General features: G+C 40.2%; 1 protein-coding gene across 7 annotated transcripts in view; it reads right to left on the reverse strand.

Moving 5' to 3' along the window:
- Nucleotides 1-17074, reverse strand: part of diaph2 (diaphanous-related formin 2) — a 367005-nt gene that overhangs the window by 62244 nt on the left and 287687 nt on the right. For all 7 annotated transcript variants that reach the window (XM_056769322.1, XM_056769321.1, XM_056769323.1 and 4 more), the window contains one exon: nt 1267-1431. In XM_056769322.1, coding sequence (XP_056625300.1) covers nt 1267-1431 — 165 coding nt within the window. The remainder of the gene's footprint in view (nt 1-1266; nt 1432-17074) is intronic.

Here is a 17074-nt window from a genome sequence, read left to right on the forward strand (position 1 = left end):
TGCAGGTACATCACATATAATGCAGATTTCTTCAGAATTTATAATCAGAATTTTATAACTAAAAGCAATACATATAGCCATAGAAAAAATTAAAAGACCATTTCAAAATATAAAAAAAAAAACTATGTGATAATTATGTATAGGTCTGTGATTATGTAAAATTATCATTTTTGTTTCATTCTCTGATTTACTAACAATATTTCTCAAACAATATGTATAAATTTGAAAGATGCTCTGTAATTTATCAGGCCTCAAATACTGCAAACAAAACAAGTTTATATTTACTTTCAAGCAATACAACAGTAATATTTGTAAATTCAGGAAAAGTTCAAAATTATTCTTTATGTAATAACCTCGATTTTCATCACAGTTTGCATGTGTCTTGTCTTTCACATTCCTGTTGGATGACGCTATGTCACTCCTGAGGTTAAATTTTGTTGAAATTTAACAGACTCTGGACTTGAATGACCACATCATATCTAGAAATGCTGCTTAAATGAAAACGTGCTCTCTTAATTTTTTCCCGCGACTGTATATATCAATTGCTCAAAATATTCATACCGTCTTAGCACCTTGCACCTGTCTAAACAAATCCCAATCCTATCAGCAATACCCCATTGCTACCTGCCTAAACCCCAGGTAGTGATCTTTTTATACGAGACAGGGAGGAGGCGTGGTCTTGATATCCGACACACACTGTACAGAAGTTAATGTAACTCTGAAAGGATAATAAGCTCAGATACTCTTTTATCTGCTTGGCAGCAACACGTTTGATAATACATTATACATTCCATTCTCAGCAGACTTATGTATGCTTTAATCTGCTCTAAAAAGCCTGTGCTTCCGTCTTCTCACTGAGGTGTCTAGAAAAATTTCTTTATCATATGTTATAAAATAAGCCAAATCATCATACACAAGGCTAAATGTATCAGTTATCAACACTGCGGTCCTACAACTATTCACTTATTAAAACTGTATATTTGTAGAGAGAATAAGGAGAAGTTTTAGAAAATAATTTTGCTTTCATATTCCAAGCAGCAGAAGCTGCCAAAACAATTTTGAACTTAATCATACTGCACACAGGAACTCTGACCTCTGGTCTGTTTAAAAAAAAAACATCAATTTTACCTCCTCAAGCGTTCCTACTTGAAGAAATATTTATACACACTGCATTGAGACATACAAATACAATACTGAAACCTTGTGTGGCGTTCAGAAAAAAATCTCATGCTTTGACGAAACCGTTAGCGGGGCAAATGTACTCACCATGAAGAGGTTGCGGAAGTTAGCCAGGTCTCCGAAGAAGTCCTCGATGCTGAAAGCGTGTGGGTCGAAGGCCAAGTAGCTTCCCATACTCTCGTAGAGCTTCTGCATATTCTTGTGCATGGTGGAAAGCTTCTCGTACTGCTCGCGGGAATGCTTGGCAAAGCCGTGAGAACAAAGCGGTTAAGGAAGGACAAGAAAGGTTGGTATCACTACAGGCGTGTCATCGCACATGGGCTTGGACGGTGATGGATGAACATTGACAACAAAGCCTTTAAAACCCTTTTCCCAATACTTCAGAAAGGAGGTCACCTGTGGAAAATTGAGCAGGGCAGACACTTTCTACAGAGGCCAAGCTAGACAAACAAGGCCATTCAATAACCTCTTCATCTAAGTTTGGAATCATTGGCACGCGGGGCTATTAGTGATAGCGGAGGAGTGAAGGAGGAGAGATTCATAGGCCGGGGGGCTAACACAGATGCTGGAGGGACCAGCTGATTGCAGTCACCTTTTCATTGTTTCGCACAACAAGAGCTAGGTCATCGCACGCTGGACCCTCGTGTGAGATGCGCTCTGTAATTTAAAGAGCAGATGGAGGCAGGTTCTCTTGGTGAATGGCTATTGACAGCTCGTGTCGGGGCTGCGTTATCTCACAGCTCATGAGGTGCAAGTGGACCGCCCCCAGTCTCAGAATCTAAACACACACACATAAACAAACAGGTGCATGCTTCAATAGAGATTTACTATCTTTTTTCACTGCATGCTCATAAAGCAGCACACCATACGCAGAAGGTGCTTCAACTACACACATTCAGCATCCGTTCCGGGCGATTGTTTGCTGCATTTGAAGTCCGTAACGTGGATGGTTTTTGCCTTTTTGGTTTTTGGAGTTTGGCCTTTTAAAAGATCAGAGAGGTTATATCAATCCATGTGTGCCATCTTATTTAAGCTATTTATATCAACCGTTTATATGCGAGGTGGATTGTTTAAAGGTCCAGTCGGTGAAATCCGCTCACTCCACCCCTCCCTTTCGAAACACTACGACGGATGACAGAACATGGCTAATTACTGTACATGCAAGGGGTCCCGCAATGTATGTAGATAGAAATAGCTCATTCTAAGGTAACAATAACATAACGCTTCATTATGTAAGCTCTATAAACACCTCTGAAGGCATAGCTTTGAGTATTATATTGTATTTCTATCAATAGATAGATCAAAAGATACACAAACAATTTGAATATAATTAAATGTAAAATTAAATAAAACAATGTAAGCAAGCATCTTGACTAATCCAACACAGATAGGTTAGTGATAAAAAACGGCAATGAACAAACTTTTGTGCACGGATGATTATTTAGTGAACTGGAAAAAAAAAACTTTTATAATTATGAGGATGCATCTGGGATGCCAAGGATGCCGTCTCACCTGTGCTGCCTATTATTCTGCTATGGCCTATACAAACACTCCACTCTCAAATCATTCACCGCAGGAGTCTTTAAAGCTTGAATGGAAACTTTTTAAGCCTGAATACCTGCAATAATGTCGAAATTTGCTTTCATCTCTGTCCTTGGGGCTGAGTTTTATGAGTTCCTTTGACAAGTGCAAAATGACTTCCTGTTTCTGTATAAAAAAAATGAGGCACAATTCTCGAGAGGTTGTGCAATGTGCTTGATTTAACCCTGCATGGTTTAATACCTTTTTTTGACCAAGCTCTGTTTAAGATTTTTGGGTATGTATAGCGTAAAACTCAAGCAATACAGAATTCAAGATTGGTCTCGATTGGATTAAATACTGAAAACACTACTTCGGCTTGAGAGAAGGCTTAGAAAATATGTGGGAGTGTTTGACAACAGCTCATCACAGTCATACGTAGTTCCACTGGACTGGGCCGAGCCCTCACCGGCTATTATTTCCACATCAAAGATCTGTCACATTGACAACGGCTTACACGCACGCCCAATATCAGCCCTGCATTCTCCTCCGAAAGCAATTCCTTCGACTGTTTCCTTTGCACCTTGCTTTCTCCTTCCCTTTACCTCTATAAGAAGTTTCAAAGTACGTACTTCACGCTTTTTTTGTCACCCGTGTCACCTCCGCTTCAAATGGCGGGTTGGAGACAGTTGTTCCTGGATGAAACGTTCCGAGCTTCCTTTTCCTAAGCAAACGCAGTCTGTTGGTTCTCTCCAGCTGTCCTCAAAGGAAAGAACAAACGGCTTTCTCTAGAAATACCCTATTTCACTGTACAGAAAGGCTGGGGTTTTATCAAAAAAGATCCTTTTTAAGCCCCCATATGAAAAATAAGGGTACTCCTCGATGTTTCCGACAAGACAAAATAGCGTAAAAACACCCTTAATCCTCATTAGTTTACAAAACATTTTAACGAAATTCCATAGAAGAAGCAAATTTCACATATCATCTGATGTTCAGTCCATGAATAATGATTACAATTCCTCAAGACAGTGTGGAAAACAAGCCAGAGAGTGAATTCCAAACACTGCCACCTGTAAAGCCTGCCATAAATTACCTTGTTTGTTTACCTGTGCGCTTGTATGAGTGAATAAAATGGTGCATGGCTCCCTTAGGCAAGACCAAAAAGACCTCCTTAATAAATCTCCCCTAACCCACTTCCATTAATGTTTATTTAATGCTTTTCTACATGCCTCCTGGCTCTATGCTGGGAGGCAGATAGCAAGTAAGCTTTTAGTGAGGGTTGACTTTTTCTTCTCGAGTCCCACAGCAAATCTACATACACCCTCCCTAACAGCTGGACTTTACCTGGGAACTGGAGACGACAGCTCTCTTGCCAGGACAGCAACCGGGTCCGCCTTTTCTGGCTTTAGAGCTCACGACCGGACGGGGTGGGACTGGGAGCGTCTTTTTCGGGTGGTTTATGGAGCACTAATGGCTTGCCGTGGGGAGATGGAGGAAAGGAAATATATTTCAGCGTTGGGAAATGGCACAAACAGAGAGTGTCTGGGGTGTTTGGAGGGCGAGGTCTAGTCAGACTTATCGGACCGCTTTGTTCCCTTCATCACTTCTGATCTGTGAAGGAGATCGCCTAAAGTTTCTTTTCACTTTTTGTTTTGCAATCATTCCTCAGCGAAGTCATTGGTGGGCACTTACTGTGTACTTGCATCATTCGAGACAACGACAATGAACTGTGACTTCGCGACTGAAGGACAAGGTGTTCAGTAGATTATGCAGAAGAAATAAAGAGACTCCGCATTAACATTCACTTCCACGAAACAATCCGAGTGACAAATAATGACACTTCCCTTCAGGCAAACATGAATAAAAATAATAGAAATCCATACCGCATCCAGCCGAATACCGTTCTGCCTTTAGGTAATGAAAATATGTGGAAAAAAAGGGGGTATACGTGAAACCATGGAAATAATTTGAATTGTATCAACCTGAAAGGCACAGCTCTCAAATTCTTTTCTGGAAGGGATCCAAGCTAATTAACACAACACCTTGGATGAGGATCAACAGAGTGCCACCGTCAGGCTTTCCGCCACGCGCGCCACCATCGCCGTCTACTCCCAAAAGCTGCCAACGCAGCCATGACTGTCTGATAATATCTCGGCAGTCACATCCATGTGTAATTATGCCGTATTGTGCAGCTGTACAAGCAATCAAGCGCCTGAACTCAATCAAAAACTTTCGCTCAGACCCTGTTAGGTGGATTTTTCAAATTTTCGAGAGCGAGCTACTGATTAATGGTCTATTATTGACAGAAATTCGAGGCGAGCGTGCTGTGATTCGAAGGGTAATGAGAACAGCCGTGGCTGAAACAAATTTCTTAAAAGGGGGAAAAGTAGGTAATTGCTCGGGCAGTAATAAAGCTGATGAGGGCTCAGATTTTGATGACTCATTTTGTGCGGAAGATCTGGATTGTCGCGTGAAATGGAAAAAGAACAGATACACGTTTCCGCTGATTCACGCGTTATGGATTATAGTACAAGCTACATGATAGGATGGCGCATTGATTATTCTCCCTGAAATTGAAAAGGAAAAGAGGCCTATGCTCTGGTGAAAAAAGATGACTGCATATTAGAGGGATAGTTCACCCCAAAATGAAAAATGCGTCACCATTTACTTGCCCACAAATTGTTCCAAAACTGTATACATTTCTTTGTTCTGCTAAACACAAAGGAAGATAGTTGGAAGAATGTCAGTACCCAAAGAGATCTTATCTCATCAAATACTATGGGAGTCAATAGGGGAGAAGATCTGTTTGGTTACTGACATTCTTCCAAATAGCTTCCTTTGTGTTTAGCAAAACGAAGAAATGTTTGCAGGTTCAGAACAATCTGAGGGTGAGTAAATGATGACAGACTATTTTTTGGGAGGGCACCCCAAAAGGTATATATGAATTTGAAGGTATATTCTAAAAGAAATTAAAATAGTTAAAGTTAATAGTTAATTATAACAGCATCTTAATCTCTCTCATAATTAAAACTAATTTTGGTTTTTAAATGTTTTCAAATTTATGAATCAACCAATCAGAGCTCAGCATACAGTAGATGTTTACGTCTATCTCTCTCTCTATGGGTGACACAGTATATCAAAAGGGTGATTGATAAAATGTTTTGCAAATTTTAATCAAAGGGATGCTAAATAAAAACGTGGTTTTGATATATTTTATTTACATACTTATTTATACTAAAGATTTATAAAGGATAAATAAAATAAGTAATTGACCATAACATTTTGACAAGCAGCACAGTGGTAGAGCTCACAGCCCCTCCGATGTGCATCAGCGGGCCAACGCAGACAGACACGAAACAAATGGAAATCAGTTATTTAAACGTGCAAACCTTCATTGACTCTCAGTCTTACTTATTCAGTGAGTGGAGCTGGCATCTTCGAGCGACTACTGCATGCAGATCAGATGTGTTGCATCAGCACAAGCCTCCTCCTGCAGGCTGTGTGTTCTACACACCCGCATTATCCCACAGTGCTGGGGGTCTAATTTCACCTCCACAAATAGGCTAGTAATTAAAGGATCGGCCCTCGGCAAAAAAACGGGACGTGATGTGTCGATGGCAGCGGTGAGGCGGCAGAAAAGTGAATTTCTTCCTTCCTTCCCTCGTGGTGAGGTCGAGACCCCTGTCACATCACGCTCTCTTTCACACCAGTGGCGAGACCCTCTCTTTCTCTTCATTTGAAAAATTAAAAGCGGGATTCAGAGTCAATTTCACTGTTAATTTATTCTGCATCTCTGCAAATTAAATATTTATAGACCTGGGAGATGGGCCTCCGATACCTTTTGCCCCAGAATCCAGATGCATGCAACGGGGGGCTTGCCAAACCCTCCTCCAAACAGAGGTTTCGCTGCAGGATAGAGCAAACCTTGTGTATAAGCTACGGTTAAAAGCGAAAAAAATGAGGAGTGTTCAGAAAAAAATCAAAAGGGAATGGATTTCGGCATCCCATGCCTAAAGGTAAACAAACAGCATGTCTGCAACACAGCACACACAGTATCGAAACCTTATGTGTTGAGTAGCTACACTAACACAAAAAAGCCATCAGAGGATGTGTAAAATCCTCAGTAGCTAGTGCTTTTTCCTCTGGAGAAGATCTTGACTTGAGGCATCATGGTTTGTTACCAGAATATCATGTATGTACACTACTGCACTGTTTAGTATTGCAATGGTTAACCGAAAGGTATAGTTCACCCAGAAATGAAAATTCTATCATCCTTTACTCATCCTTTTGTTATATCAAATCTGTTTGACTTTCTTTCTTCTGCAGAACACATAATAACGTCTTAAAAAATAACCAACACCAAACAACAGCAGTGTCCATTGACTCGCATTGGTTTTGTGTCCATTCAATAGAAGTGAATGGGTAGTGCCGTTGTTCTGTTACCAACATTCCTCAAAATATCTTCTTTTGTGTTCTGCAGAAGAACAAAGCCATACAGGTTTCAAATGACTAGAGGTTAAGTAAACGACGACAGAATTTTCATTTTTGGGTGAACTATCCCTTATAAAAGGTCTTCTTTTCCATCTGCGACCACTGTTGACCTCATCCAGATGCACCCTGTCTCACACCTTCTCAAACAAGTTCACACGCTATTTATTTTACATCAGCGCCCCGTCAAATCACTCAGAGTTATCCTCATTAGATCAAGAGTGTTTATCTGCTTTGGAAGGCTGCGCAAATATGTGACAGCTGAAAGGTTTTGAAACCACAGGGCAAATGCTATTCAAAAGTCAGTCCTTGCTGTACACCCTGAAGGGTGGACGAGTACAGTATTAACGCTGTAAAACACACACTAATGCAGGTGCCATTGTGCAGATTATGTGACGCAGCTCTTTATGTAAGTGTGGGCTGCGACCCTAATAATATTCTTCAGGCAGTCTGTGTGCTATAGGTGCTTTTCTCAGCATGCCTTCACCTGCTAGTAATTAAGTTTATCACTCCTAACAAACTGCTCTGTGATTACACGAATTACACAATTGGTTTCAGCGATTTCTATCGTACAGCTGCTGAAATGAGAACAATTGTAGTCTTCTTCATTTTAATTGAAAACCACATTGGCATACTGCAGGAATCTCTGAGACACAGAGGGAGAGAGAGTTATAATATGAGGTGCATCACAGAGAAATAATGAGGAAAAATGAAAACGTGTGGATTTACGCTATTTAATGGTGGTGTAAGCTTGTCTAGCTGGTTAAAAGCAATAGTCCATTAGGGTCTAACCCAGATTTTACCTTTTCAACCGTGCTGGTTGTTGCAGCGAGAGCGGTTCTCAAGAGGGTGGTTAATATATTTCCCCAGCATGCCTGTAATCAAGACTAGTAGGATTGTTCTGATGGGGTCCCCGCTGAGTTGGCTTTGAAGTACGCCTCCAGACGACTAAGTGTTTTAAATGTCAATAGAACATGAGGGCTTTTTTAGACATATTAAACTTCAGTACGAATAGCTGGCGTGTGCACTTAAATGCTTTTAGCTCTGCGCAAATTGGATCAATAGCGAGTAGTTTTGTTGCGAACTGAACTGTTGTCCTTTTTGTTTTCCCGCTTCATTTTATTTCATTCCTTATCTCGTGCTTGTTATTACTCTAATGAGAGTCTATTTGTTTATTCGGAGGAATCAATTCCGACGCTTTCAAATGAACAACTATTTAGATTGACTGAGCAACTCATTCACAGCCTCGGAGATTGTAACACGTACGAGGTATGGGAAATATTGATCAGTCTCTTCGTGTTGAACCAGTGGGGTTCTGTGACAAGCAACGGCTCCATTCGATATCCTTATCATTCTCACAGTGTTTGGCCTAACAGCAGGTCGCAGCAGCGCTGAAAGGCTGAGGAAACATTTCGATTGCTTAAGCCGGTGAATTCCATTAAAAGACCTCAAACCCATTTCTTTGTTCGTGGCAACTTCAGCTTAATGAAGTGTCCGGAGGAAAAGAAATCTAATGAAGTACCAACAGCACCTGCGTAGAGAGGTGGACCATGAACTATACCGGTTCGCGAAAGAGGATCGGTCAGGCATAATAACCTTGATACAAAGAAGTGCTCGTGTTCCTTTGGGTCACTTTCCAAATCTACCAATAACCTTGTGAAGAAAAAGCCCATTTTTGTATTTTCAAAAATGTATTCACATGTATGTGTGGGTGGCAAAAATCACTTCAGAATGAGATTTTCAATTGCTCTACAAACTGTGTGATATATTAGCTTCTCTCCTCTCTGGATATCTGTATCAGAAGTTTAGTAATCCAGAAGAAGTTAAAGTTTTTGGTATCGACACTACCCATGATGATAGCAATACGCACCAACACTGCAGAACAGATGTCGCGTATAAACCGTACAGTGTGTTGGAGATTAATCTATAAATGCTCACGTTCACAGCTGGTCCAATGAGTAATAATCAGCAAATTTAAGTATGGAGTTCTGCATGCGCCCTGCTGGTTATAAAAGGGACATTTTTCTTGTGTGCAGACTCGCTCTGATTAGATTAAGCGCAGACATGATACAAATGAAAATCATATTTACGGTAGAGCGTCGTACATCTACTGCAGTCCCGTGTCAAGTCTGCGGGGAGGAGAGCGTGCTGAAATAATGGAACGGTCTCCAGCGAAGACAAGACGACACGGCCACTATTTTTAGCAAATTAATTTAAGGCTCTGAATAATTAACTGATAATTATCTGGCAATCAAGTGTTAGATAAAATGATCTCTCACAGTTTCTTCAGCAAAAAGCTTAGAAGCTTTATAGGGATGTTGAACTGACAAGAAGAATGATACACGTATCCTGCGGGCAAGTGGATTTGCGAATCGTTAATGTCTAATAAGTGACAGGAATGGCGCCCACACAATGTTTGTTTGCAACATAAGAGCGGGCGGGGGCTGATCAGAAAAACATTGCAGCACTGATGTTCCCTCACCTTTAGAGTGAGCGAATTTTAAAACAGACAGCTACCTGGAATTTTTCAGAGGCCTTGTTGAATTCTGGACAGAAAAACCGAAGTAGAGAATCTTTATGCCCCAGATACAGTCGCTCCACACCAACCGGCTGGACCCTGACAGCTCATGAATCGCCCAAAGCTATGTGTTTGTGCTCGAACATCAGTGGCTCTCACTAGCCGTTACCCATAATTCCTTTCAGCTCTTCCTCTATCCGTCTGTCTTTGTGTCTGTCCGTCTGTCCCCCGCTCGCCTCCTTCCCTCTCTCAATCTCTTTTAAACATTGTTCCACCAACATATTCATGTAGAACCATCTGTCAAGCTAACTATATCAACCCGTCAATCCGTCTATCTCGCTGTCATTTTATTCTTTTTCCCGTATTCTGTTTGTAGTGTGCCGCTGTGGAGGCTGATATCTAATTTCAAAACATTGTACCTCCTCAGTGCCAGTGAGCTGCAGAGAAACACGAGTACAAATGGAAATGTGGATTGTGCCCAGACATCATCCGTCTGACAGCTGCTTTCAATAAAAAAAAAAAGCCTTTCACAAGCCACGTAGTTTACACACAAACAACAACTCCTTTTAAAAAGCAAGACGAGGGAAAAAAGTTGCTTTTTGTGGGTAAAATGGTAAAGATGATGGATATGCAACTGGCTGGACACAGTCGGCTTTTGTGTCTTTTGCAATAACCAAACGTCTTGGGAAGCACAATTACTCAGGATCTTGCGGTGTGCGTGGTGAGAAGGTGGGATGACAGGCTACCCACTTCCCACTGAGCAACCTTTTATGAAATCAATGCAACAGCTAAATGTGGCTTCCCCTGAACCGAAGCCCCCCATCTAACGAAAGCTGAAAAACACCCACAAACAGATAAATTCACCCACTTATCGTAACTGTATTTCTGACAGTGGACAACCGGCTCGATTACAAATGTAGAAACGACAGCTCTGGTGTTTTGGAGCTAACCATTCGTCTCTTATTACACCGGCTAAAACCTCTCTCTGACAGGTCGACTTCTCAACGGTGAAAAGGTTCAACACAACCTTGACATGTTCAATGTCTGCACTTTGATTAAGGCCAGGCAAAAGGAGTGAAAAATCCATAAATATATCATCAAGAGTCTGCCAGGAGAGTTGCGGAGCACGCCGGCGAGCCTGATGTCTGCCCGGTAAACAGACATTTGAAAAGTCCTGTCTTCAACCTGCACAAAAGAACACTCGCATCTATTCTTCAAAAGCGTATCTGAGAGACGCTTCAAGCGCTCTCGAAGGATGGAAAATGATAGCAGCCGTCCACCAACAGTGAGACCACGTTTATTTATATAACTACCAAAGGTCTGCATGCTGCGTGAATGCCGAGGGTTTTAACGGAGGAGACGCGAAAAGATATGAAAGCCGACGCGTTTTGTCCGTGGAGATCATTGAGAATAAGTGAGATTGATTGGACGAACAGACTGAAGTTACTTGGGGTTGTTTACACAGGCAGAGACACTTCACCAGATGCCACCAGCGCGAGGGCCGCATTAATCTAAATGGATCTCCGCACCTTCAGCAGGTGCGACTGACAGAAATGAGCTGTAGGAAAAAAGGGGGGTTTAGACGCGGAGCTCCATTTGGAGGCGGCCATTTTGTGCACTCGGTGACATTCATTTGCACAATGAGGGATCTTAGAGTCTCACCAGCTCCTCTCATTAACATTAACCGCTGCGTTTCAGAGCCAAAGCGCATTAACCCACTTACTCTTCTAATTACCTTTCCTTTACTTTTTATTATCTCCTTTCCATCCGACCTGAGAGAGCTTTACTTAGAGAAGCTTCCATTCATAATGCCGATGCTTATACCCTCGGAAAAGATGCTTCATGTTTTTCAGGGGGGGAAAAAGATGTATTTATGAGTAAACTCATCTGCAGACTCGTCTGAAGGGGCTGAAGGGATTGATTTCAATGTTTTAGCAAAGAATCAGATAATGAATCACTTAGAGGTTCAGTGGCTTCACCTCAAAACAAGCCTTCATAATCAGATGTGATGCAAACCTGCATCTATGGGGCAATTAGGGGCTTATTTAATTCATAACAGGACCTTGACTTCCATCTCGAACGCTTTGAAGAAAACTGAAAAGATAAAGTAAACAGCGCATAAATGCGAAAGCACTTCCTTTTTAAAGTTTCTACATTCCTAACTCGATGTTAGAAGGGATAAGTGCTTTATACAACAATCTGAAATCTCTTGCCCTGCAGTTCAGCTGCAGACACTTCTAAAAGCTCAAAATCCCAAAACAGAAGAGTTTTCTTCAATCTTGCATAGCAGACCGTATTAGCTTCAGCGAGCTCGTGAATGCCAAAGCGCTCGCTCATCCCACTTCTGTTATTAATTATGGCGAAACAAGCGAGGATATGAAGTGAGGAAAAAGCGTTGCTCTTTGGCTAATTGTAATTAGGTGCTTAATTGTCTATATCACATGCATTCTCTGTGGTAAAACATGTGAAGAAAACTGCCGCTTTCCACGAAGTAGAGGACGACTGCAGTTTAACACCCTCTCTGCTGACACTAATTACACAAAACATTCTGCTTACATCTGTACACATTGTTCAAACAACCATAGTTTGAATTCAAAAAGCAAATAAAAAAAGAAATAGGCCTGAAATAAACCAGAACATATTTGCATGTACTTTCTATATCTCTAAACGAGATGTAGCTTATTAAAACGATAATAAAATGTATTATTAGTGTGGGGAAAAGAAAGAACATTAAAAGCACTTCGGCAAGTCGGTGAATTTCATTGGCAAATATTATAATTGTATGTCATGATAATCTAAAATGCTATAACGTATATCACAGTAACAGTATATGACGAAAATAATATATGCATTATGAATATTGTACTTCAGTGTGGCCCGAAGTGTAACACTGGTGCCATTAGATTTCAAAATAAATGAATAAAAGTTCCTATTTACTCAAACACACACGGGTTTATATGAACATTTCAACGTTAGTTTAAATAGCAAAATAATCCTATAAATATGCCTTCGTTTCACCTTTAATTAGATTTCTGTCTGGCTGGTACGCCAGAGGACCATACACCATAAACGATTCCACCCGGATGCGATAGTGCCTAATCAGCCGCTATCCACTCACACATGCCCAGGCCTGCTCGATTAGCTCATATATATCCTCACCAGGAGGATCGTAAGCTCGACCTCAGGCTGCCACGCGAGATCAGCCATAACCACGGTTTTATGTCTGCTCTTCAATTTTCAAAATCCAATTTAAAAACAGGAGGGGTGGTACAAGAGACTCAAACAGCCCAATACGAGGTCTATTTTTGGAACGATCATTTGGAATTAGTACCGACAACGATTGGGAACGTTATCAAAATAACACTGACCGAGAACCTCGCCGCCGTTTCAGTTCTTTGCATTTTCTATTCTTATGCAAATCGAGATGCTTGCCATTGTGTCTTTTATCGTTAGTTAGCAAAGCGGAGCGTGCGTTATAATTGCTGCAATGTTTCCTGAGGTAAATTTGGAAAATGAAAGTGTCGTTGGAGTCCCAGGAGGAAGGTAGCTGAACCTGTGGCACAGCGGCAGATGAAAGCGCTCTTGTGAGAATGCTCCCTGTCTACTTACTCTTTTACCTTTAAAAACTATGAAAGAGTTAACAATCCACTTTAAGACTTAGTCAAAGCGAATAAGGGAATTAGAGGAAGAGAAAATCTCATCTCTTTACATCCCCTCTGTCTCGATAAAAGGCGAGCCACAAGACAGATATGGTGTTAAAGCAAATCTCTGAGATATACTTTCAGAGCAAATTGTAACTTGGAACTGACAAGCTTCTCCTCTGATCTCTGTGAACGGCTGCGAGTGGCAAGTTCATGGCAGATGTAGCACGGTCTTTAATACGCTGAATACGGCGAGATTTTGTTGTGCTTTTTCTTACGCAACACAAATTACTGCATTGTGAAATGCAGGCAAGGCTAAAGGAGAACAAATGAGTTATCTCAGCGTATACCAAATCATTATGACGAACAAGCCCTGAAATTAAAAAGCTATATTTAAACTTGTCCATTTAAAACTCTGTTTATTTGTTTCAATCAAATCGCAGATACCAAGCTATTAACCCAAACAGCATCTAGAGTCCTCAAGCATGGTAAAACAAAGACATTGCGAAAAAGGACAGTCTGTCGCTTTAGATAGTGATGTAGATACTCTTCACTGATGGAAGATAAGCAGATATCGTGTAGGGATTACGTTATCAAAAAGTGGATCGGCTAAGTAAGAGTCCAGAAAAATATGTTAGTCTGAAAGTGAGACTCAATGATAGCAACCTTGGCGGTAAATATCTCATTTCACACACACAAATCTGGCTTCTGTTTATATCTAGGAATTAATGCGATCGAGATGTCGCTATACCACAGAATGTCTTTAATAGACTGTATAGGGAGACCAGCTGGTGATCTGGATTCTGAAATGCTTCCGAGCAGGTCAGCAAGATGCACCAAACGGGGCTGAAACAGATGCTCACCTGTACACACGCTAATGTCATTTATAATAGGAGAAGTGACATAAAAAAGAACAACAGAGGAAAAAACTGAAAAAACACACTTTGTAGTGCACGAAAGGCAAATAGGCTCTGACAGTACAGCATGTGTGGCAATTACAACTCGTTGGTAGATGAGACTGGAAAGAACGAGCGGGAGGATTTGCTAAAGCAGTTTGGCCTTCACAAAGCTGCATTTAGAGACTGTCTTTTGTTATTAGTCTCTCTGGAGTCAATCTGATTCTCTATCATTAACAAGAAACAAACTTTAGCGAACTATTTCAATGGAATGTAGGACTACAAACGGGCACATCTCACATAATCAAGGTCATATGTCAGCATCCCTCTACGATTAGTATAAAAGCAGAATAATACAATTGTGCTTAACAATTATTACACAATGTACTTTTTCTTTTGTTCTGCGTTACGTTGAGAATATGATTTTTCGCATTACCACATGACCTTAACTGACAAACTGCAAAAATAGAAATATGTCCTGATTAGACATTTCTTAAGTGTTTGTGAGATTCACCAACCGTGTCATTACAATATTTCTTACCTCCTGTAGCAGTACAAGGTCAGTACATGTTCAAAATGAACAAGACATTTGACTCGGTATTATTAATAAAGGGAATCACATCCTTGCTCACCTACACCTGAGCATTATACATCACATATGCACTGAAGAGCTCATTAAAAATACAGATACAGTTTAACATTTAATAGATAACAGGTTCTAGGCTGTAAACGGTGTATGAGAATATAGATAGAGAGCGGATGAGACTAAGGCTTGGGTTTAAAATATAACAGGTCATAGTTGTAGGTTAATTGCCACAGTGGTAGGGTAACAGGGGCAAAAACGGAGGTACGCACACTCTCCAAAAGAGAGAAGGATAATCTGTCTGATATTTAAGCACATGGCTGGAATTAAAGATTAGTCAGACGAATCTGTGGGCAGAGGAGAGAAACGTGTTGTCATTTATTTAAATCAGTATTCAAACTCAATATCTCAATATCAACATATTCCCACGCTGATCACTGACAAAAAGGAAAGGTCTCAAAAACTATCTTAAGGGGGCACTTAAAATGAATTAATGTCATTGTTTTAAGTGTGGGCAACTGTAAGTAAACAAATACTTTTGGGACCACTATGAGAGACATTTTAGAGGCAGTATGCGGTGGTGGATCAGTGATTTCACACCGCCGGTTTGCTAGAGAACAATGGTTGATGCTTATGTTAATAGCACACAGAGTCACCTCACCCACCCTTATGTCACAGTACAAAAAGTAATTATAGGAAAAGCTTTCAGAGCAGGAAACAATTAAAATGATTAAAGGCCAGATTTTAAACACAAACTAGACAGAAATGGATTATTAGTGTCCAGATCTAATATTTCAGTTCCACTAGTGTTACTAGTGTTAACAAAAACCATAGTAAAACTAAAACAAAAATGTAATTATTTTGATGACGCAACACTCAAATAATAAATAGCAACAATTATTATTATCATCATCATTGTCATCACTATTTTTATTAAAGTTATTATTAATTATTACAAATATGCACATTTTATAATATGGCTAAAATCTAAAACCAATTAATAACAACATTGTTATTATTATTATTATACGTTTTTGTATTTTTTATTATTATTATTAGTAGTAGTGGTATTGGTATTTCATTGTCATTATTATCTTTATTATTGTTTAGTTTTAAATATCAACCATAACATTGGTAATAAGCTACTTGGATTAAATAAACATATAATGCAAAACTAGATATCTCTAAGAAATACAATGACGTTAAACATTAATGTACAAAATCTGTTTGTATCTACTGCAAAACGTTAAGATCCTGAGGAAAAACTAAACTAAAACCAAGTCATTGATCTAAATCGAATAGAAACTAAATTTGAAAATGAAGTATTTCGTATTATTTTACTTCACTCCAACAATCAAATAAATAAATAAATGTCTTTATTGACGTCTCAGTAGCATTGAAGAAGGTCAGATGGTGTCTCAGGAAAAACAGCCTCAAACTTTACTTGTCTTTTCCACAAACAGTCAAAAGAGCAGCACCCCTGTGGGCAGCACTCTCCTGCCTCTTTCCTTCTCCTACATGCCAGTCCCATTTCACAGCTCTCTTTAGATCTGTACCAGCGCCGCACACACCGTCCCCCATCACCTTGCTCTGAGATGAATGAGATCGCCACTCTCCTCAATCATTTTAATCACTACATTGGAAAATGCCTTGTTCACGGTTATCATTTTTGGCTGCCTCCTGGCAGCTCTCCTGCGCCTTCGTGCGACAGACACACTCTCGCAAACACCCATACGCACGTACACAAGTGGCCAAGTTATAAGAGTCACAGCTAGCAGATGGCGGATGATTGGGGAAAGATTCCCAATTTTGACTCCTCTGCCCTTTTAGAGGGGGCCTAGTTTGAGAATGTAGGTTCAGCATCTGCTTCTTCCTGCACAGGGACGAGGCACGGAGCTCTAGCAGCCGCTTCCCATGACGATGATGCAAGCGCAAGCCAACACTACAGCCACCTGAGATGATAGAGGACTGCACGCTCTCAATTAAATGAATTATTATAGAGAACAATTTTTTTAATTTTGTTTCACATATCACATAAAGGTTTGATGAGAGTTTTAGGATGAATAATGTGTATTTACAATGAAAGATGAAATGTTGAAGCCGCACATCACATCTTAAAGACTAAGGCTACACGTACAGTACACTAAAACAATCAAATCTATTGATAAAAGTATAATCACACTTAAATACTACACAGAAATGAATAAGTTAAATTTTGTAATAGGTTATTTCTTTTAAATCACTATTATTA

Source organism: Triplophysa dalaica, chromosome 16 (genome assembly GCF_015846415.1).
Source record: "Triplophysa dalaica isolate WHDGS20190420 chromosome 16, ASM1584641v1, whole genome shotgun sequence".
Taxonomy (NCBI): Eukaryota; Metazoa; Chordata; class Actinopteri; order Cypriniformes; family Nemacheilidae; genus Triplophysa; species Triplophysa dalaica.